At 33.9% G+C, this 23,571-nt stretch overlaps 1 protein-coding gene across 2 annotated transcripts; it reads right to left on the bottom strand.

The window, feature by feature from the left end:
- Positions 1–12,778: 12,778 nt before the first annotated feature.
- LOC132617326 (uncharacterized) lies at positions 12,779–21,764 on the bottom strand. Of its 2 annotated transcripts, none has more exons than XM_060332306.1 (8): positions 21,324–21,764; positions 17,269–17,472; positions 16,593–17,087; positions 15,459–15,569; positions 14,829–15,008; positions 14,105–14,329; positions 13,248–13,368; positions 12,779–13,155 (listed from the first exon to the last, which is right to left on the bottom strand). In XM_060332306.1, exons 1-8 carry the CDS (start codon positions 21,747–21,749, stop codon positions 13,037–13,039), a joined length of 1,881 nt encoding a protein of 626 aa, XP_060188289.1. In that variant the 5' UTR covers positions 21,750–21,764; the 3' UTR covers positions 12,779–13,036. The 2 variants fall into 2 exon arrangements, with proteins under 2 accessions (XP_060188289.1, XP_060188290.1); XM_060332307.1 differs by having other exon boundaries at positions 16,593–17,084.
- Between the last annotated feature and the right edge of the window lie 1,807 nt (positions 21,765–23,571).

Genomic DNA, 23,571 nt, shown 5'->3' with positions numbered 1-23,571 from the left:
ATATTTATATGTACGGAAAACCAAATATGTCATCATTCAGAAATTTCTTTACCCAAATTATCAATCAAAATGATTTTGATAGCCTAAAGTATTTTGTCGAAAACTCATCAAGGGACAAGAATATCACTGGTACATCAAATTTATACAGAAATCTCAGATGAAGGAGATCTAGAATTTCTCACACCATCATTAATTCACTAGGAGAAACATTAATACAGAATTAATTTTTCAAGACATTGTTTACTACGTATTTCGATAACAATTGAATTTGTAAGTAAGGTATAAGATATGTGAATGGTTTTTAATCTATTATTCGGTTGATATGAAATTGATAGAGACTTATCGGAAAAGTGCCAAATATACCCTTGTACTATTGGAAAAGGGCTAAATATACTCTTCGTTATACTTTGGCTCCAAATATACCCCTGTCATTATACTATTGGCTCAAATATACCCTTCATCCGTTAAAATTGTCCACCTTGGACATCTTATTTTATGTGGTGGTGACAGTTAATGATGTGGATACCACGTGGCACTGCCATCTCATCACCCCTAACCCATTTTACTCCTCCCCTCTTCCACCACCAAAATTTCCACCCCCTCCACCACCATAAGCTAAAAATCAGTTGAACGGCATTAGTCCTTAATCAACAATGGCCTTAAGGTAATTGTAATGTAAAACCATTGTACTAGAATGTAGACTCAAAAAAAAAAATCCCTATGGACTTGAGTTCATATTCTTTTGACCGGCGCCATTGACACACACACCCAACAAAAATATTTGATTTTCCAAAAGTATTGTTATTTAATTCAATCTGCAATTATAATTTTGTATTTCAAAAGGTATAAAATGTAGATCTAAATCTAAGCAAAGTGTACAATAAATTAAAAAAAAAAAAAAAACAGAAAAAATAAATCCAGCAGGATGATTCCATAGAGCCTGGAGTATATGGCGGTGAGTATATGGCGGTAAGTGTATGGTGGCGGAGTATATGGTGGCCATGGTGGCGGAGGGGTGGAAATTTTAGTGGTGGAAGAGGGGAGAAGTAAAATGGGTTAGGGGTGATAAGGTGGCAATGTCACGTGGCATCCACCTCATCAAGTGTCACTGCCACGTAGGATAATATATATATATATATATATATATATATATATTTCCAAGGTGGAAAATTTTAACGGATGAAGGGTATATTTGCGCCAACAGTATAACGGCAGGGGTATATTTGGACCCAAAGTATAACGAAGGGTATATTTGACCCTTTTCCAATAGTACAGGGGTATATTTGGCCCTTTTTCGTAGACTTATTTGTAATAATATATATAGATATGTGAGTTTTCGCCTATAATAAATATATTGATATTGGTGATTGAGCTAAGTATATATATGGCGTTATATTGTATTGAGTGGATGAACAAGCCAAAGTATACTTTAAATCCGGACTAAAATGAGAGGGAGAGAGAGAGAGCTTCAATATATTTTTCTATTACAATGTTCTAGATCTAAAAAGTCAACCCCTAAAAGTAGGGAAATGTCCTCTATTTATAGGTTTGTCTCATGGGCCTTGAATACAATACAAAACCTTTTAAAATAACGAAACCCTAAAAGGATAAGGCAGTACCGTACGGTCTGACACCCGTATTGGTTGTCAGTACAAAATGACAGAACGGTCTTGACGCGTGGCAGCACCGCAACTGGTAAACCGAACTAACGACCATGATAAGTTCGGAAATGGAGAAACCGGACTAACGACCACGTAAACTTGATTTGGAGAAGTCAGACCAACAGCCACGTTGAGTTTGGTTCGGTGACGCCAGATCAACGGATACACTTCTCTCATCTCGGGTCGGCCGCCTTCGGTGCAAATCCCCCCGGTCTGAAGAAAAGACCGAACATACTCGTGCTCATTTGGCCCTACTCTCGACCCCCGATCTTGTATATACCCGATTTTTACCGTATACAGACATCACAATAGCTTTATATCCTAACATATTTATCAATTCATGAGACTGAAAATTGAAACGTTTTAAAAATCAAACATACGCTTCAAAAGGGTCTTTAAAAAAAAAATTCACACCCATTACTCATCCACTCACAAAGAAAAACTTACTTACACGTGTTTCAAGAATTCTAATACAACAAGTGAAGGAGGCAATGATGCAAATATAAATTGACAATTCAAAATAATTAATTTATCAACTAGAGGCTATGTTTAGGTGGACTGCAATGTTTTCTTTAACTTAAAAGATGCATGAGAAGAAATACATACCAATACTTGGATTATTCTGCTCTTCTCTTTCAATTTTCTGTAAGAATAGTGCAAGAAATATCCTTAAGATTGTTGGAAATCTTATGGAAAATACTTGATCACGAACGTTGTAGAGAATTCTCCATAGCTTGAGGCATGTCAATTAAGACACTGTCCTTAAGGATATTTCACCCGGTATAAGTGTATTCCCCAGGATTCAACAAGCTCTTTTAGTACAAAACTAGAAGCCAGAAACTAACAAAGATTTTTAAGTAATATTGTAAAACCCAGCACACATAATATTATATGAGGAAGCTTTTGTCTCAAATTGTTCATCTAAAATGAGGAGGACTTGTGTTAAATATATAGATCAGAAAACCACTCATAGCATAGTTGAATACTCCAACGGCTATATGAAATCAATGGACAGTAAAGAGGCTAAATAATGAAGACAATAAAGGGCTAGTGATTAATGAGAATATTATCACATAATAAAGCTAGTTCAAGGGTCTGTTATTGTTGAAAAAAAAACGTTAGAAGTGGCTAATCAAGGCTCTTTATGGTTTTGAATATTTGTCTCACAAATGCCAATAACATGTTAGAATTTGGATAAACAATAATTGACATATTAAAGACTCATTAACTTGGTGTAAAGAGAATGAATTTCTACAATATTCTTTTTGAGATATTAACATATTTTTCAACACACTTATGGTTGAAACTTGAATCAATCAACACTCCACCGCCAACATAAGGGGGTTTTGGAGTTGGCATCTGCACAGAGCAACGTTTAGGACCCAGCAATGGTTTGCCCAAACACCTACTCTTTCTTCTCTTCGCTGATACACTTCTAGAACCCAGGCTGGTATTTTTGGAATTTTTTTCCCATTCATTCTTTTCAATTTCAATCGCTTATATTATTTTTTCACCATTAAGTCACTAACGTTCTCTTCAAAAAAAAAAAAAATCAATCAAATCATAGAGGAGTGTCAACTTTCGTGGAAGAAAGGTTAATCAACAGAATAGAACAATCTTGCCCATCGGTCGTGAAGTTTCAAACTAAAACCTTAAGGTTTTCAATTCCACTGACACCCAAGGCAAAAAAGAAATCAATAGAGGAGAAGAAGTTTACGTCCGTAAAACATCTATAAAGGCACACAATTTCATGTTCCGTTGGTGTTTGATTTCATGCATCATTATTAAATTACTGTCTTTTCGTATTTCAGAATGGTTAATTTGGTACTATTAAAGTGTCAAATCGGCCATATTTCTAATATCTTCCTCCTTAAAATACAGGAACTAACCACTTTCTTAGAAAATTACTCAACCATTATAGTATGACAGAATCAACTAATATATGGCATAGTTACATTTTTTTACCTCTTTTTGTGTTTTATATATATATATATATATAACATATCACCTATGTGTTATTTCAGAATCGTCCATGTATATTGAGGGTCATATACCTCTATTCATTTTACAATGACTTTTTAACTAATTTCCTCACAATTTTTTATTGCTCGCAATTGTGCCTTTACATTTATTGTTCTTCTTCCACATTATTCTCATTTGTAAGGTATGTTTGTTTCATATCGACATTCCTTCTTGATTTTTCAGTTGTTTATGTGCATGTTTCATATTGATCTTTTTGCTCATTTTCCTTGATACGTAAATTGAATAATTGTCAAGCTTCTTTCATTTTTTTATTCTTTAAAAATTTAATGTTGTGAATATTTTTGTGCACAAAAGAATAGTACTTAAATAATGTATAACTATGGATGGCGAAACAAAAATTCAGGAGTTATTGGGATTCGGCAATGTGTATAGCTTAACTTTTCAGGACTACTTTGTGAGTATTCTATTTGATTTTAATTCTTTGTTTTAGAGTTTATTTTGCGTAAAGCAAGAGAAATTTTAATCCTTTCTTGGATATTCTTTAAGCTTTTCGTTTCTCACTTTTTATCTTTGCTTATACAACTCACTCATGGTATGAGTCCTAACGAGAAAAAAGCTGCTAGAGTTTTGCACAGGAAAAAAGGCGGCAAGAGTTTTGCTTCAATAAGTCTATGAGGGATTTTAGGAAAACAAGCTAGGAGTAATACTCCATCCCAAATAAGGTAGACTTTCTAATGCTCCAAAATTTTAACTTTGCTTTCTTTTTAATCCTGAATAACATTTCTTATGTGATTGTGCGGTATTGATAGGATACCGTATCTCTCTCTTTCGTTCATGATTACATAATAACTTTAAAAGTTTTCCTTATATATTGTGACGAATACATTAATTTTCAATTCTATCCGATATATACTAATTAGACTAAAATCAGTTGTAAAAATATATGTTTGCATGAAATGTTAATTCATGCGTGATTCTGATGATTTGGTTTGGTGGTTATACATTATGATAACTTAAAATTTAATTGATTACTTAATGTGTGTTTCTTCATCTCGTCATTCTTTACAATTTAGATAATCATGGTTTATTAACGAAGTAGCGCACTAACAGAAACATAAGGAAAATACCTTAGGTAACATTCTCTGGAAATATCATTTTGAGATTACTAATGTTTTCCATAATTAATTTGCCTCAACCTAATTGGAGTTAATCTTTCTGCTTCCTAAGAATTGATTAAGTTACTCGAAGATTCAAGCTCGCCAATGGACCACTAAATTGTGAATTTCCATGAAAGTTTCAGATTAAGAAGTATGCCTACTATGAGAGTATAAATTATAGTGGTTTCTCTTTCAAATGTTAACATAAATTTGTTTCCCGAGTTTAATAACTACTGAGAAAATATAAATTTGGGAAAAAAGTGGTACACCCTTCTTTTGAATAGTATGAATGTATTTTGAATGAAGCAATGTTATAAAGATTTATGATCATTCGAACATGACATCTTTCTTTTCTCTTGAAATTTCGAGTTGGATGTATTGTTAGTTCCAAAGGAAATTATAGTATGAGGAGATTGAAGTATATGTTGTTATGAAACATCAATGTCGTGTAGCTCATGATACAATGGAAAGAACAATGCCAAAATTGTGTCCAATCAATATAGGATCAACGTTATTTTATGGTCTAATTTATGGTAATATATATGTTCCTTCACTTGCACCAGATTCTTGGGAGCGGCAATGTTGTGGATGGTGCTCCTCTTCCTGTGGATAGTTACTATGGTGAAAACATGGAAATTATGATTGTTATTGAATTTTGAACCAAACAAGGCAGCAAAACTGAAATGGCTCGAGAGAAGGAAATGATCATTGAGACAGAATACCTCAAAGCTTTCATTAGTAAAGGAAACACTATATATGTGTTGAATTTTTTTTTCGTAGCTACTAACAAGTGTTTTCATTTCTTAAAAAATTTGAACAGCATAACATGTATGCTATACTATATTTCATAGAATTTTTCTCTATGATAAAAGAGTGTATCTACAAAGCTTCAATTTTGAAGGGTTAAATGATGTTATTTGCTTGATAAATACTTATGGAGGATTGTTGTATTTAGATGAAGCTAGAGGTCCTGAATTTGAAGTTTTGCATTTCACTTCCAATTTTTTAAAGATCATAATTTAACTTATAGACTATTATGAAATTCTTTCAAAAGTTTTTTTTTTCAATTTTCCCAATATAAATATTGTAATTGCGGAATCATTCGTCGATTTTGTTTTGGTACTAAAACTTCATTTGTTTGTAATTAATGAAGGTCTTAATCTTAATCATTCAATTTTTTTTTTTTGGCCTAAAGCTTAATGTCGTAAGGAGATATATTAGAAACAACGAAAGTGTAAAAATATTCATTGTCAGTTTATTTTACCAATTGTAAAAGGTCATTTATCAATTATAATAGTTCATGCAAAATGTAGTTTATTAAAGAACAATTAATAGAAACATTTTAACTTTCTCATATGACCGCGCAGTTTTGCTAGTACTATATATAGTATCTAACGGTAATTATAAGTTCATTCCCACAATTGAATTGAATTGAATTGAAAGAAAGAAAAAAACAAAAAAAGAAGGACAAAAGAACTTCAAGAAACAGTTGAATGTCATCTGTATATGCTACTTCCGACTTCACTAAGCAATTAGTGGAGTCGGAATTGTTGCTTAATTCTTAATGTGATGAAGTAAACTTGTTAAAAAACCATGTTGACGAACTTCAAGAATCCACCTCTCAAAAATTCTGCCAAACGGGCCCTAATAGGCTATATTTTTTGAAGTGCATTATAACATAGTCAACTGCTGCTTGTTAAGCTTTTGTGAATTTTCTGTCTCAAGCATTTTTTTTTTTTAAATCCTTGTATCAGGAAAAAGACTCAAATATGTCATCGAACTATCAGATTGTGTTTCCACAATTCAACCACCTTACTTTGGGGTAAGGTGGTTTGATGAATGAATTTCATTACAGTATGGAGATCTTTGGGAAGATCCCAAGATCCCAGTATGGGTTTTGGGTAGAGCTACGTTGCATTTCTTTAATGAATTTCACTTAGGGGGGTTTTGGGGTGTCTGTTTAACTTAATTATCTTCTTACTTTACAGGTGGGTTTAGGGTAGAGCTACGTTTCATTTTCTTTAACGAATTTCACTTAAGGGGGTTTTGGGGTGTCTCTTTAACTTATATCTTCTTACTTTACAGGTTCAAAATGAACAAGGGGCTGCTTCTTGTTCTAGAGAATTGGCTATTATCTTTTTCTTAGGTTACATTTGTGATTCATAGGGGTTTTGGGGTTTAGAGTTTCCGCTCCCCCATCGACCTTCTCCCTATTGTTTCTCGAGATAATTCACCTTCTCCCCCATGTGTACCCTTTTAAAAAAATTTATACTTGTTGTTTTAATGTAGTATTTTTAGAAGATATAAAGTCTTGAACTTTACATAGTAATAATATTTATAATAATAATAAGCTAATTCAATTACTAAGATATTAGCCATGTGTTTGCAATACATTAACCTGGATGTTGTTGTAAAAAATTTATTCATTAATATGAATATCTGAGTAGTTTAATTCTAAGTTCTAAAATATTTTGTTAAAAAGTTTCCCTTCTTTCTTTTTTATATAAATTTTGTACATTTTTTTTTTATTCTTGAACAACTTGGAGCCTTTCACACTATTACAATTATGAAATTAATGATCATTTTATAATCTTCAAAATTCTCTAAGTAAAAATAAAACGGAAAAGGGCCAAAATTATCCCTGAACTTTGGGAAATAGTTCATTCATACCCTTCGTTATACTTTAGGGTCAATTATACCCTTATCGTTATACTATGGGGTCAATTATACCCTTATGTCTAACAGCTGCCACATGGCATCATCCCAGCCCTTCAAAATTATTTTCCCCTCAAATAATTTTTTACCCACTAAAATAACCCAACCCGACCCGATTTTTTTTTCCAGCCGAAGTGATACGGACCCAACCCATTACCCCTTGGCTGGGAAAAAAAAATGGGTCCGATTGAGTTATTTTAGTGGGTAAAAAATTATTTGAGGGGAAAATAATTTTGAAGGGCTGGGATGATGCCACGTGGCAGCTGTTGACATAAGGGTATAATTGACCCCATAGTATAATGGTAAGGGTACAATTAGCCCTAAAGTATAACGAAAGGTATTGATGAACTATTTCCCAAAGTTCAGGGATAATTTTGGCCCTTTTCCGAAAATAAAATTATAAACTCCAGTATTAAATTGGAGGCCTAAAAATTTTGGGGGCATAAGAAAAGGCTTTACTAGCCTCAACCTCGACTTGCCCCTGTAAATTACCTAAGTTTTATAGAAATGTTTTATTTTATAAACTTTGTAGTATTTGTTCTTGAAAATAAATTAATAAATATTAAAGTTGCAGTATAGTAGTTATAATTTTACCTTGCATCACTTATTTTACTTTAGGTCCATATTTTCTACGAATTTCTTAAGTCTTGTTAGTTATTGTTAAGATTAAGACGTACGAATTTGATGTGCATTTGATTGTTAAGATATCTTATTTTCTAAATATATGATAAGTAAAATAATTTATATTCTCAAAATATAAATATTTACAATTTATCTTTATTTTTAAAACTATCAATTATAGAATTCAAAAAAAAAATCAATAATAAATATATATTCACAAAAATATTATAAAATATTTGTATATATTGTTTTTTTGATAAATCACACTTTAAAAATTTACCCGCAATAATAATTGGTAGTATTGGTGGTCAGTGAGGTATGGTGTTGGCCAGTGATGATCACTGTTGGTGAGGGGCCTGAAATACGTAATCACACTGGATATTTACATTAAATTAATGTAATTTATTATGGTTAAGTGATTTAATGAAGTGAACATATACAACAATTAATTATAGTTAAGTGATAGTTATAAATATTTAAACATATTTCATATATTTATTGATTTAATATAAATAATCGGTATGAGTAAGTTTTTACCGTAATCGATGTAAAATAGGGACTGACAGTAATTACTAATGATTGGCATAGTTGGTGGTTTTGCAGAAGTCGATGGAAAAGTGATTGATAGTTGTAATTAATGATGAAGGTGATTAAGAGGGATGGTTGTACTTGTATCGTGAAGGTTGATGATAAAGGTGGAGGTGGTTATCAATTATGGCTGATTATGGAGATAATTAGTTCATTAAAATTGATGGTTTAAGGTGGCAATCATGTGGTAAACAGTGGCGGACCTAGTAAGAGCCCAGGGGGTTCCGAACCTCCTTCGGCGAAAAATTGCACTGTATATATAAGGTGAAAATTATTTTTTATGTATATATAGTAGACGTTGAACTCCCTTAGCTTCTTCATTTATGGCTTCTTTATATTTTTGAACCCCCTTGGCATAAATCCTGGCTCCGCCACTGGTGGTAAAATGTAGTTATAGAGGTGATTGGTAGTGGTTGTGGTTGTACGGTCATGGAAAATTATGGTACTCCCCCTTCTCAAATTATTTGTAGTTTTCTTTTATTTTACGCGTCCCTTAAGGAGTATTAATTTGGAAGGGTATTTGACTAACTTTATCGTTATTTATATCTAATTTATAATCTTTCTCCATTAAATGTTTATTTATGTGTCATCTCTCATTTATGACAAAACTTTCTAAGGGTAAAATGGGGAAAAAAATAACTAATTGTGTGTTGAACTTCTAAAACGATAAATAATTTGAGACAACTATTTTTAATAAATAGGATAAATAACTTGAGAACAGAGGGAATAGTGGTTGAGGGTGAGAGCGAGCACTTATAATAAATAAAATAGGACAATGGTAAAATATTTTAACAAAAGTCATTAATTAGATATTTTAATGATTTAAAGACTCTGTGCAAGGTCTATATGATTTATAGTCTGTTTGGTCAAGCTTCTAAAATCAGCTTATTTTAAAAAATACTTTTTTTTAAAAGTACTTTTCAAAAAAGCACTTTTAGCGAAAGACAGTTTATGCTTGACCAATTAATTAAAAAAACACTTTTGAACAACAATTAGTGTTTGACCAAGTTTTTAAAAAATGTTTCTAGTTGTATTTTTCTCAAAAGTACTTTTTCAAAAAAGTGCTTTTGGGCAAAAGCTTTTTTTTTAGCTTCTGAAAAATTACTTCTGCTCTGCTACTTCCTAAAAGCACTTATTTTCTCCTAAAAGCTTGATCAAACACCTCACTTTTTTTCAAATAAGTACTTATTGAAAAAAGCAAATAGGTGCCGGAATAAAAAGAAATGGTTAGATGGTCTCGAAAGAAAAATGGAGAAATGATCTTTAATCTGATGATATGATCTTTAATCTGATGATACATGAATGATTCAGATTTCTACCTCCATTAATTTAAAATAACTGAATCAAATTTAAAGAGTCAAAACGGGTCAAATCAATAAACGTGTCATGACCCAAATTCCCCAAATATTGATTTGGTTAAGATTAAGATAGATCTATTGAACAAATACTTCCTCCGTTCACTTTTATTTATTCAGTATTTTAAAAATAAATTTTTACTTTTACTTGTCACTTTTAGCATATCAAGAGAAAATAATTTTATTTTTCCTGTTTTACCCACAGTATTAATTACTCACTCCAAATCATTTTTCAAATCCAATAAAAATATGCACTAATTAATATGGGCACATTGATAAATTATACACTTCATTTATTATTTCTGAAACAGCGTGAAAAGTCCAAAGTAACAAGTAAAAGTGAACGAAGGGAGTAATAACTTAACCCACTCAACTTGAACCAACCTTCCCTCCTTATTTTTTTTTTGTTATTTTTTTTTTTAATCTTGATTTGTGGAAGAAAAAGTGTGAAAGTTAATGAATCTTTCTAAAACTATTAGCTTACTTTGAAATTTACATACTTGTCGATCTCTATATTTAATTCGTATGTTTGAGTTACATATTGACCTGTCGACTTACACTAATTTAACTCATTTAATCCAATAGGTAAGTCATAACCCATCAAAATTAAAATGTCATGTATACCTCCACTTTGGATTAAATCACTAGCAAACAAACGCCTGAGATACACGAGCCTATATGAATTTTTTTCTTTTTTTGATAATCATGATGTCCTAGCCAGCCTGCGTGCACCTCGACTAATTTCACGGGATACTTATCACCTCTCACCAGCAACAAGTATCGGATAACTCTGTCCACTAAGACTAGAACAGATGGAGACAAATCACCTAATGTTTTGTCTCTATTGGGAATTGAACCTGAGACCTCATGGTGCTCAACCAACTTCATTGATTACTACGCCACACCCTTGGGTGCCGTCTGCCGAGCCTATATGAATTTGGTATATTTGTATTGGCCAACCAAACAATTGCGCGGTAATTAAATTGATTGGTCGTGGTAATTAATACTCTCTCTAGTTCAAAGTAATTGATATTTAGCACCAAGGGATGTGAGGCAGCGGACGGGACTGCTCCTCCCTTAACCAGAGGTCTCGAGTTCGAGCCTTGTGTATGAAAAAATCCTTGATAGAGAACGCTTCTCCCAAATGAACCCTATGCAGCGTGAATCCGAAATAATCAGGCTCCAATCAAGGTGCCGCACATCGGATGGGACCAAAAAAAAAAAATGTTCTAGTTTGCACACTTGGATTAAAGAATTCACATACTCCTAAAATTAAGAGGGGTTTTGATTAAACTATCATTAATTATGATATTCTTTTCTTCCTAAGTTGATATTATTATCATTAAATTAGGATTATGTCAAAGGTGAATTTGGAATTATCTTCTTAGTTTTGTGAAACATCAATAACTTTGGATCAATTTTTAGAGACTAAAACATCAACTATTTTAAACTGAAGGGAGTAGATGATAAAATTCCGAAGTACACATTGAGACACATTAATGTACTACTATTACTTTCAAAAAGCTCTCGATTTTATGCAATTTTTATGTTCTTGCACTTTTATGATCTCCAGTTAAAGGTAACATCAACATTTAGGAGGTGTTTGGACATAAATTGATTTATATTTGAAAAAAAGTACTACTAATATTTAAAGTTAAGTTAAAAAGGGTTATGCGAAAAGTTCAAATAACCTCTGGACATGAAAACACAGTTGAATATTTATGAATAAGCTTAAAATACTCCTACTACCTCTTTTTCAAACTTCAAGTTTGAAGTTGAAATAATGAGCCAATTTGATAAACAAACACTAGTAGAAATAATGCGGATTTCACTTCTTTGGGGTGGTCTTTAATTTTTGTCCCTCAAATTGATGGTCCTTAATTTTTATCCTTCGTCTAATACCCCGAAGTTCTGGATTCAAACCCAAGCTCAATAAAAAAAAAAGAATTTCATAAGACTGAGGTTTAAATTCGCAAGACAAAATTTTGCCTTGCCTTAAGGCAGAGTTTTACCCAAGGTAGAGTTTGAAACTCCTGAAGCATGCAAACCTCTGCCTTGCAAAATTTTTTTTCATTTTTTACTGAACGGGATTCGAATCCGAAACCAAGGAATTCTAACGAAGGGCAAAAATTAAAGACCGCAGGCAAAAATTAAATACCACCCAAAAATAAGGGCAATTCGCAGTCTCCAAATATGTTTCAAGTTTTTTAAAGAATATTAAATTTAGAGTGAATGCAACAAATGAAGTAAAAGTCATGGAACTGAGTAAGTTCACTTGCATCTTTTTTCTTCCTTCTTAATTATAGGTCTGGCTTCACGGTGAAATTTTTCCATAACATCTTTACTTCAAGAAACGCACAATTATTTTCAGTCAAAACCAAAAAGATCACCCTCTTAGAGGAGGAAGCAGTTCTTGCCCGAACAAAAATTTTTATACATGTAAATGTTGGCCTTCCTTTAGTGGGGGGAAGGGTGGAGGGCCTTCGATTTTACATAGTTAGGGACTATGTCGCTCGGACTCTCCAAAAATGCACTACTTTTGAAGGATCTGACACCCTTCGGCGTTTGTGAAGAGTCTGAGCAACATAGATTTGGGATGGATCAGGTGTTTTACCTCCTTCCACCCAATGGTTTTCTGCTTTCCTTGCTTGTTCATGCAATTAATAGACAAAAGTATAGTTTGTGAGCAAGTCTTCTGTTATGTCTTTTTCTGTACAAAAGTTGGCTATACACATTGTGACTCATCAAACACGCTTCTGCATTAATGCAAGACAACCTTGTTCTTCAACCACACTATGCTCCGGTGATGCCAACCAAACTCTTATGAAAGATCATTAAGGAGGAAACCAATGTAGAAGAAAACAAAAGATATTGTAATTTTCCTTGTACCTGGAAAAAGTCTTGCCCAGCACTGTAACTAGATTTACAAATATTGAATGTGGAGGTGCAAAGATGTTCAACTTTCAGTAACTGGCCTTATCAAAGCGAAAGAACTTTGGGGATTTGCTGACATCAATAATTCCAGTACAACAACATCACTGGGGCGGCTTATCTTGAGACCTCGTTCTATCAAGCCTACATTCAAGAACCGTCCTAGCTAAGTAACTGACATATTCATAGGATTCGACAATCAAATAAAGAAACAGCTAGTATGAATGTTTGTATACCTGGAGAGAGTTTTTTCCCTCCATAGAGCTCTTTCACTATAGGGTTTGCTGCCCATTGATTTACAGCAACTCGACTTGTAGGCTGGAAGCCAACAATTTTACCATCCGTAGATATAACAACCTGATTGGCATACATATATAAGCACATCAACTATGACAAACACATCTAAATCAACAACTTCCAGGAAGATATGAACTATTCAATTGAAAACGTTCATGGCAAATCTATAACCATGTTTAACTAGCAACTATAAACTTGGAACACCCAACCATAGAAACTAAGCATGAGCAAAACTAGTATTGACATGAAAGAACATTTTAGAAGTGGCTGGAAAAGAAATACACATGATCTAGAAGTGGTCTGAAGTAACCTAAACACAAACAGCAAGAGTTGAAATCCAGCTTCGAAAGAAGAAAGCGTTAGGAGCTGAGGAAAAACTGTGTAGCAATGACAATAGGTTCTTCAGCGCTTAAATTTTATAATTCAGAGATCTCACAGAGAGACAAATCTCACTCCAATTAGCTCATTTCATTTTGAATCATTTATCAAGGGGGTCCTATAGTTGTGAACAGGATTATATTGCGTGGCTAGATCGAGTATTCAAGCTTTGATAGCTAGCTTGTTTAATTGTGCATGTCTATAAAACGCTGTGGTTACCTCTTATATTCCTCACTTATACCCAATGGAATATATATGGTTAAATGTTCGCAAAAGACCAAAGCCTTTCCGTGTCCTTGATTCTCATCATGACTAGCAAGTAATATGACAATTGCTTATCATAATTAATGCAGTGTTTCTAAGTTCACAATGACAAAAACGAGAAAATAAACCCAGAAACTGCCTCCTAAAAAGAGACCTGATAACTGGCAATATCTTGTGCAGCTGCTTTCATCTCATCTTCAATTCCCTCTGATGGCGTGGAGCTGGAATTAAGATCTGAATGTTTGGAACCCATCTCATACTTCAGATATATCGGAAGCTCCCCAATCCATGCAGAGCTGCCAGAACCCATCACTATGTCTCCAGGCCAACAGTAAAATTCCTTGATTCTCCTAACGACAGAGGCACAGTAATCTTCCAACTACAGAAACAAAGAGCACTTGGCACTGTAACGATTGAACAATAATTACCTACTATTAAAAAGAGACAGAATAGCTTGGATGAAGTGATAATCAACAAAAAAAGTGTCAAAAACAATTGATGTGGCCAATAACGCAAAGCATGTGTCATCCATTATACCGTTTAACCGTTTTAGTAAAACGGCGCACAAACAAATGTGAATATAGAAACTTAATTGAACTAGTTTCATCTTCTTTCTTAAGAAACACCAATTAATTAATTCTTGAATGATACAATAAATAATCCAAGCATTTTAAACACATATGAGGTGAAGTACTTTGAAGAAGTAACTGTTCAAAGCTGAACAATCCTCAGAAATTTGGAGATGGTGGAAACATTTCAAAGGAGAATTAACACAAGATACTTCTCTACCCTCATATGAAGCAGCCAAAAGCAAGCAGAGTACAGTCAACAAATGAACTTGGAAGAGACAACACTAGATGAACTAATAACATCCATACCTTGTTAGATTTCATGGACTGATGCTGACTAGAGATCATGTCAGATGAGTTGACTGGATAAATATCCGGATGATGGTGCTTTTTACTGGGGAGATAACGTTGAACAAGAATTCTTATAGCAACAAGAAAAATTCCACTTGCAAGGACCATGGAGATTGCCTTTGACATAGAAATGCTTCTCTAGAATCCACAATGAGAAAATATTATTGTCCATTTGATTAAACAAGACATCTGTTGTACTTAAAGCGATCACTTTTACATAGAAGAAAACTTATATTCATATCCCATACTCCCAACAGATAGAGAATGCATGAATGTGAAGGATGGCAAGATCAAAGAAGACACCAGCTAGCCACAGGGCCTCATGTGTCAGTCAAACACAAACTTCCCCTCAGGACCTCCCTCCCCCCCCCCCCCCCCCCCCCAAAAAAAAAAAAAAAACCCCATACACACACACTTCCTAAAGGGATTTCAAATACTTCAACTAGCTAACTAATGAGTGCGCTCCATTAAAACTGTATTCTTTTATAAATTAAATAGCTTAAAAAGAAGACTGGTTACAGAAGAAATTATCACTGGACGGACAATAACAAATAAAGCGGGCATGTAAAGACCTTGTATATGCCATACCTTGCTGGAGGGCGAGTTGAAAGATTTTGCAACAACACCTGATGACAATTGCTTGTAGGGAAGTGTATAGACATCTTCATAATACATATCTAGAATGTCACCTAGACCAACCTGAAAAAGTAAAACAAGATCAACAAATTAATAGAAATAATATAATGCCCATCAAGCATGGACTTTGCATGAAAATTCTTCCAGTAGATCACATCAAACCTTAATCTGAGTTTTATAAGCAGACCCCGGAAAGGAAATGCATCTGGAAACATCTTGGAAAATATAATCCCTTGATGACAGAGATGTTCATAGTCTATTGGCTTCAAACCCTCCAGTTTCTTGTACTACTAAATACACACCTACTAGGAAGGCTCATCAACTAAAATAACATGGATGACCTAATTTACGTCGCACTGTGAGAAGTCAAGGTTGCAAATTTTTGAACCTTATGCTTTGGGGATAAAAACATGTATGAAAGACCAAAACCGAGGAGCTAGAAGACTAAAGTGGCCATATCTTCAGCATCTACAAGTTTGTCAAAATAATCCACGAACACACATTAAATTACTGCTTAGTAGGCATTGTAACATTCTATAATGTCCCTAACAGCTTAAATTACATAGCAAGACCAGTCTATAGGCCAACAACATACAAGAAATTGCCTCAGCAAAACCGACCATTCAAGATTCGGCACCAGCAGAAATGTTTTAAACGTTTTCTTCATATGTGCATTCCTAGTGGTAAATCTTCCGAAGATTAAGGCAATCAACTTTTCAACCTTTTATTGCGTAGCCATAGACGGAAAGAAAATTCACCGCCAATGCATTACCTTACCCCATAGGGTGAGGGTGACTAGGTTCTTTTTCCTTTGTGAATTAATCAAATTAACAAAGGAATGCACATTGCACAAGACAGTGAAACAAATGGATCTCTTGATAATTGTCCACAAATACGAAAACAAAAACAACACCAGTGATAAGTAATGTCTATTTGAGCAACTCATGACTAACAGATGCCTAAAGGCAAATGAGCTATAAGTTATCTCTGTATGATACTTTTTGATGAAGTATCTGCTGTATAATATACGTTCCATTAACCGTAAATGTGATGCAAGAAACAGCGATGCATAGACCATGGATTTACCATTTGTGAGTGAGTCAGAAGAACCTCCCATGTACTTGTTGCTGATTTCTTCCACCCTTCAAATTTCACATTGCCAAGTTTCTCAGCATCAATCTCCAATTTGTAAGCAGGTACATACTCACTCAGCCAAGAAATAAATTCAGGGCCTCCAATTTGATCCAATTTGGAGTATGCAGTAGAACTTAACCAATTGCTTATCCATCTTCCCTCCCTTGGTCTGTAATTCGCCCTTTCTAAAGAAAATTTCTGGAGCAAAATATTGGCATTTGCCACTATCTCATATTCCAGTAAGTTGTATACAGTAACAGAGGAATCTTTTGAGACAACGCTTTTATGCTTGTGAAACCAGGGGAAGAACTTCTTTGTTGCTCCTCCAGGAGTCTCACTAAACAAATGTCTTTTAGTGCTTTCGAGAGCAGAAAGACAAATAACTTCTGCAATAACAGAAATGACTCGTTCATCTGATGAGGTGATGGCAAAAGACGGAGGTACCTGCTGATAGGAAAAGAATAACAGAACTCAACCTATCAGTATCGCCTAGCACCTGCAAGGCAGACATTATAAATCTGGTATTACAAAAGAGCATAATGAATGGGAAGAGAGGATAAAAATATAGAAAACATAGACAGGGAGGGAGTGGGAAAGGTAACACATTAAATAATAAAGAGTTCCCCACCTCTCTCGGTGTTTCAAGATCATCCATATCTCTTTCTGCTCCTGGTATAAAAACCACTAGTTCAAAGTTCCAAAGATGTTGCAGGGTCACTTGTCTAAATGTCATGGCAAGTATATTTGTAGAAGTCATGCCAGAAAGCATCTCTTTAGTTAGGGTACTTTTAAGCTTTTGGGCTTTCTCCATAACTTTTCTTGCTGGTAAGAACTGCCAGAATGTCAAGGTTTAGATACACTATAACCATATTTCATGATAACATTATTCTAATAAACAGAGCAGCAACAAAATAAAAGTAAGGAAGGAGTCTACCAATGTCTCAGAGAATAGGCGTTAAACTTCAAGGAAAATAAAAATCAGCTACAAAGTTATTAACTTCAAGGACAAGGCTTCAAGCTAGAAGCAACAGCTTAAAACTAAACAGACATAACGACCTGTGAGAAAAATGCCAATCAACTGCTATAATAAAAGTACAAATACTTTTAAGAAGAAACGAGATTGAATAATTACAATCCATCCAAAGACCACTACTATACATGAAATCCAATTATTCTTTTCCTATTTTTTTATTTCATTGGATATGATCTACTATTATTTTTTACTCAAGCATCAACTTTTTCTTTAAAATAAAGGATTCAAACAATAAACCCTACTTCCAATACTACGAGAAAATTTTATAAATTGAAGGAAAAGGATCATTGGTTGTGCTGTAAATGTTTCACCTTTGATAACAGCAGCTAGATTATTCTACGAGCTATATAAGAAACAGCAAATACAGGCAGAGGGCTTTGGTCTACTGGGAAAAGAGCAGCACGAGATGTGGATTATGCGCACGTCATGATTTCGAACCATGTCACAAACAAAAGTCTGGTATTTTTAGCGGAGGAGGGTGTGAGCCCAATATACACCGCGTTTCGAACCATGCACCAGCTGGCCTTTAGAAATTTCCCGGTTATTAGAAAAAACATACAAATAAGTGACTTAAAAAACTGAGATGGTACTGTCCTATAATGAGAGATCTATGATATATATCTGAGCTACATACTCTCTTTTCAAAATTCCATGAATCGTCATTCTCAAATTAGGTGACTAAAGATTGACAAAACCAATATGTCAATAGTCTCTTATGTTCCACATTCTACGTCTGGTGGAAAAACGTAAGTTTGACAGGGAGCTAAAAGATGAAGGTGAGTGGAACAGTGGGCATATATTGTGCATTTCCACAAAATGGCTGTTTCCATCATTACCATAACCAAACTTGAAGTCGTAGTTACTGATTAACTTGAAGCTGCATTAGTTACGGATTTGGCTATGTTATGTAGGCGCTCGTCCCTTCTCTGGGATATCAATTTGAATTTTAGAGTATCCAGATTCAACTGAATATACTGTTTTTCACTCTAAAGAAAAGAAGTTATTTTGGTTGTTATTCCAGGTTGGATAAATCACTCTCTTTATAAATGTCATAAAAGATTCTCGCAATATATGAGAACGATTCATCACCATCTTCACGTGTTAAAACAAGAATGTCCCAATCAAGTCATCGAGTGATATAAAACAGAATTTCCACACCTCGACTGGTGCGTCCCGGAAATAGCAATCTTACCATTGTCTCAAGACTAGACCTTGCTAAATGATATAGGATAAACAGAATAAACTTACTCTGCTGGTCGATTAAGCAAATGAAGTTACATTTACATACGCACAGGTAAAGTCTATTTCTTTTATAACTTTTGTGTCAGGCCAGTTTGCGCGCAGCTAGACTAATTCCACGAGATACGAAATAACTCTATCCACTAAGGCTTGGACAGATTGAAGAAACCATCTATTTGTTTTGATGAAGATTGAAGAAACCATCTATTCCCTCTGTTCCAATTCATGTGGCACCGTTCGACTAGATACAAAGTTTAAAAAGAAAGACTTTTGATAATTGTGGTCTACAACAAACCTTAGAAATTTCTCTGACTGTAAATCACGTCAATAGTTAAAAGCGGAAGTTTTAAGTTGAATTATTTCTAATTATAGAAAGGTGACATTCTTATTGAGACAGACTAAATAGTGAAGTATGACATACAAATTGGAACGGAGGAAGTAAGCCCTGTGTCCCAATTTATGCGGTACAATTTCCTTTTCAGTCTGTCCCAAAAAGGAAAGTTCTCTTTTACCCTTAATAAAATGATTTGTAGTAACAAAAATATCTATGATTTGTTTCAGACCACAAGTTTCAAAAATATTCCTTTCTTTTTTTAAACTCCATGTCCAGTCAAACTATTATCACATAAATTAGAACAGAGGAAGTAGTATTTTTCGTTTCAGCTTAAATTCTCTAAATATTCAAAATATCAGCACAATTATATTAGTATCTCAACATTAGCTTACCAGTCTAGTAACTATGCTCATCAGAAGGCCCAGGAAATGTTTCAACAACCATAGCAGGCATACAGGCGGATAAACAGAATAAAACTTAAATTGCAAGTAGATTAAACAAATGAAGTTAATTATGCATATACACAAGGTATTTAAAAAAAAAAAAATTAAAAAAAAAAACAACCCGGTGCCCTAAGCTCCTGCTATGCGCAGGTCCCGAAAAGGGCCAGACCCACAAGGGTTTTTTGTACATAGCCTTACATTGCATTTCTGCAAGAGGTTGTTTCCACTTCATCCCACAAGTGAAGTCTAATTATTCAAATAGAGCACCAAAAAGGTCTGGACTACTAGTCAATGAAATTGATTGAGAATCATGAGATCTCAGGTTCAATTTCCTGTGAATGCAAAAATGCTACTCCCTCCGTCCCATAATAAGTGTCACCTTATCCAAAAACACGCATATTAAGAAACCAGTAATGCAATGTGAAGTTTACCAAATTATCCCTATATAATAAAAATAAATTACTTTTACCTTTTGATTAGAACATGCACAAGAAGTAAACCTTTTGACATTGAGAATCTAACAATACCAAGTTACTATGTGGCTTTTTTCAACCATCATTCAGATGTTACTCCCTCCGGATCAAAAAAAGGAATCCACTTAGCAAATTAAGAAAAGATTAACCTTGTTTTTTCATACTTGCCCCTATTAAGTGTTATATGATCAAATCCCTATGCCTATTTAATTAGGGGTAGTTTAGTCAAATTACCTATTTTTGTCTAGGAGTTAGTATTTTCTTAAGGGGTATGCAAACGGCTAAGTGGACTCTTTTTTAATCTGGAGGGAGTATTTTATTGTCTAAGGGTAGAATTGGAAAGAACCAGTCAATTTATAGTATTTTCTTAAGGGCTATCCAAATGGCCAAGTGGACTCTTTTTCGATCTGGAGGGAGTACTTTATTATCTAAGGGTAGAATTGGAAAGAACCAGTCAATTTATAGTATTTTCTTACGGGGTATGCAAATGGCCAAGTGGACTCTTTTTCGATCTGGAGGGAGTATTTTATTGTCTAAGGGTAGAATTGGAAAGAACCAGTCAATTTATAGTATTTTCTTAAGGGGTATGCAAATGGCTAAGTGGACTCTTTTTCGATCTGGAGGGAGTCCTTTATTATCTAAGGGTAGAATTGGAAAGAACCAGTCAATTTATAGTATTTTCTTAAGGGGTATGCAAATGGCTAAGTGGACACTTTTTCGATGATCTGGAGGGAGTACTTTATTGTCTAAGGGTAGAATTGGAAAGAACCAGTCAATTTATAGTTTTTTCTTAAAGGTAATGCAAATGGCTAAGTGGACACTTTTTCGATGATCTGGAGGGAGTACTTTATTGTCTAAGGGTAGAATTGGAAAGAACCAGTCAATTTATAGTTTTTTCTTAAAGGTAATGCAAATGGCTAAGTGGACACTTTTTCGATGATCTGGAGGGAGTACTTTATTGTCTAAGGGTAGAATTGGAAAGAACCAGTCAATTTATATTTTATGGGACAAAAAAAATTGGCTAGGACGGGGGAGTAAGTGATTACTTGTCGTCTATCTAGAACATTAGTGCATAGAGTTACCTGTCACGTGTAATCGAGGTGAGCACAAGCTGGCCACGACATAACAGTGATAAAAAAACAAATCTAATTATAAACTCACCAGTCTAGTAGAAATAGTACTGTGCTCATTAGAATTCCCAGGAAACAACGTTTCAACAACCATAGCCGATATGCCTGAGGAAATATGTTGTCCAGCGGCTGCACCACCGTCGGCTGCAGCAGCCGTAAGTGCTTGCTGGAAATCAACCGCGCCAGTCAACGAAAGTCGAGCCAAATCATTCTCATAAGTTCTTACACAAGGGATAGATTTCTCGGCGCCGGTAAAATTAGCTACTTCTTCTAGAATGTTCTCCTCTGACGTTAGTGAAATTGGCTTCTGCTGCGCCGAGCCGGAAATGGAACGGCGGCGAGGGGATTTGTAAGTTGTGAAGGGTAATTTCGGGAAGAAAAATGGACATTTTATGGTTAGGGAATTTGTGCTGGTAGAGAGAGAATTTGGTGGAGAGGGAGTAAGTGTGAATGCCATTGTTGAGGGGTTTCCAGAGGCTAGGGCTTATTTATAGTTTGGATAAAATGACAAAAATGTCCCTCATGTTTGCAAAAATAGTCTCTAAAGTATTTTTTGAGCAATTTTATTTCTTTAATTTTGTTCTCAGTCAAATATTTAATAAACTCTATCTATTAGATTTAACATTGATAAAAAACACTAGAAAAGTACAATTAAATCCTAGAAACCGCAACACAAAAAAACTATACTCTAAACATCATAATAGACTAGAAATTAAGCCGAAAAACTGCACCAAATTCTAAAAAGAGACCAAAAACTTTTAAAAATTGTATCTCCGTATATGAGATTCCGCTAAATATTTTTTTAATTAAATTTTTGACTGAGACTTTAGGTACCAAAATTGTTCAAAATATACTTTAGGGACCATTGTCAACATACTATAAATAAACACAAAGGGTCATTACTATCATTTTCTCCACATAGGTTTGTCATTATTAGTCATTTTCTCCACATAGTTTTTTGTCCCATATTACGTGTCATATAAATGGACATTTTATGGTTTAGGGAATTGGTTATGGTTGAGAGAGAATTTGGCGGAGAGATAGTGAGTGTGAATAAACAGAAGTTCTATCTTTAATGAACTTTATGTTTGGGAAAATGACAAAAATGATCCTTATGTTTGGAATATGTTTTGAACAATTTTGGTCCTTTATATTTGGCAAGTTAACGCTGTGGGCTATCAAATATTTAACGAATTTTGTCAATTAGATTTAACGCGAACTTTGAGAACAAAAAAATTTAATAAAAAACCATTAGAAAATTTCAACAAATTCTAGAAACTACAACACCAAAAAAATATAATACTAAACACCAAAATAGACACAAAATAACAGATATTGCACCAAACTCTAAAGAAACCAAAATAGCAGAAACTCAAAAAATTGTACCTCCAAATTGTACTCAGCCAGTGTTTTAAAAGGCGTTTTTGGGGCTAGGCGTACCAAAAACGCCCCGAGGCGTACATGCGGGGAGTAAGTATCGTGGGGTGTACGCCCCCACCTTTCAGGCGTTCGCCTAGGCATAAGCCCCAACATTCAGGCGTTCTTTTAGGGCGTAAGCCCCAAGAACTTTTTAAAATTTGAGCCAAAATTGCTTGATCAATAATTTTTAAAAAATTTAAATATCCAAAAGTTAACTCGTAGTAAATTCTCTAATTAAAAATCTCAAAAGATCCAAAAAAAAATCAATTGTTTATCCTATTTTCATAATATTTTCTCTTTGTTGTTTACGGAGTAACAGATACACATTAGACCTTTGTATGCAAAGTTCAAATTATAAAGCAAAGAGTTTTGTACTTCAACTCTTACAATGCTTCCACGCTTGCATATTTCTTTTTCATGCTTTATTTTCCTCAAAATATTTTTAGCATTCTTCATTTTATCTTTTTCAAAATAGTTTTTAGTTTTATAATTTCTTTTGGTATTTCTTTAGTTTAGATAATGTAATTATATCAAAATGAGTATTAATTTGTTATCTAGTTTTAAATTTTAAAACAATAACTTTATATTATTGTCGTTTTATCTTTGATTATTAGGATAGAGTATCATTTTTACAACTCTAGTTATTTGTTTCATCATAGTCATGTTATTGGTGTTATGCATATTTACGTCATACACTTTTTCAAGATTTTTTTTAATGGTTCATGCACATGTTACCATGTTAATAATAGAAATATACATTTTCCTACTAATTTTATTATTTTTGGCCTTTTTTAAATTATTTTAATGTATATTTTATTAATTTACAAAATACTAAAAAGTAAATATCCATAGGGCTTATA

Source organism: Lycium barbarum, chromosome 11 (genome assembly GCF_019175385.1).
Source record: "Lycium barbarum isolate Lr01 chromosome 11, ASM1917538v2, whole genome shotgun sequence".
Classification (NCBI taxonomy): domain Eukaryota; kingdom Viridiplantae; phylum Streptophyta; class Magnoliopsida; order Solanales; family Solanaceae; genus Lycium; species Lycium barbarum.
Note: the sequence above shows the minus strand (reverse complement) of the source record. Positions and strands in the feature narration are given on the sequence as shown.

Excerpts from the sequence above, each read along its gene's own strand:
- LOC132617326 (XM_060332306.1), bottom strand. The coding sequence starts at position 21,749 with ATGGCATTCACACTTACTCCCTCTCCACCAAATTCTCTCTCTACCAGC. Across the intron at positions 13,369-14,104 it reads AAGATATTGCCAGTTATCAG|GTTGTTATATCTACGGATGG; the intron begins GTCTCTTTTTAG and ends TATGCCAATCAG. Across the intron at positions 13,156-13,247 it reads AGGGAAAAAACTCTCTCCAG|GCTTGATAGAACGAGGTCTC; the intron begins GTATACAAACAT and ends TCTTGAATGTAG.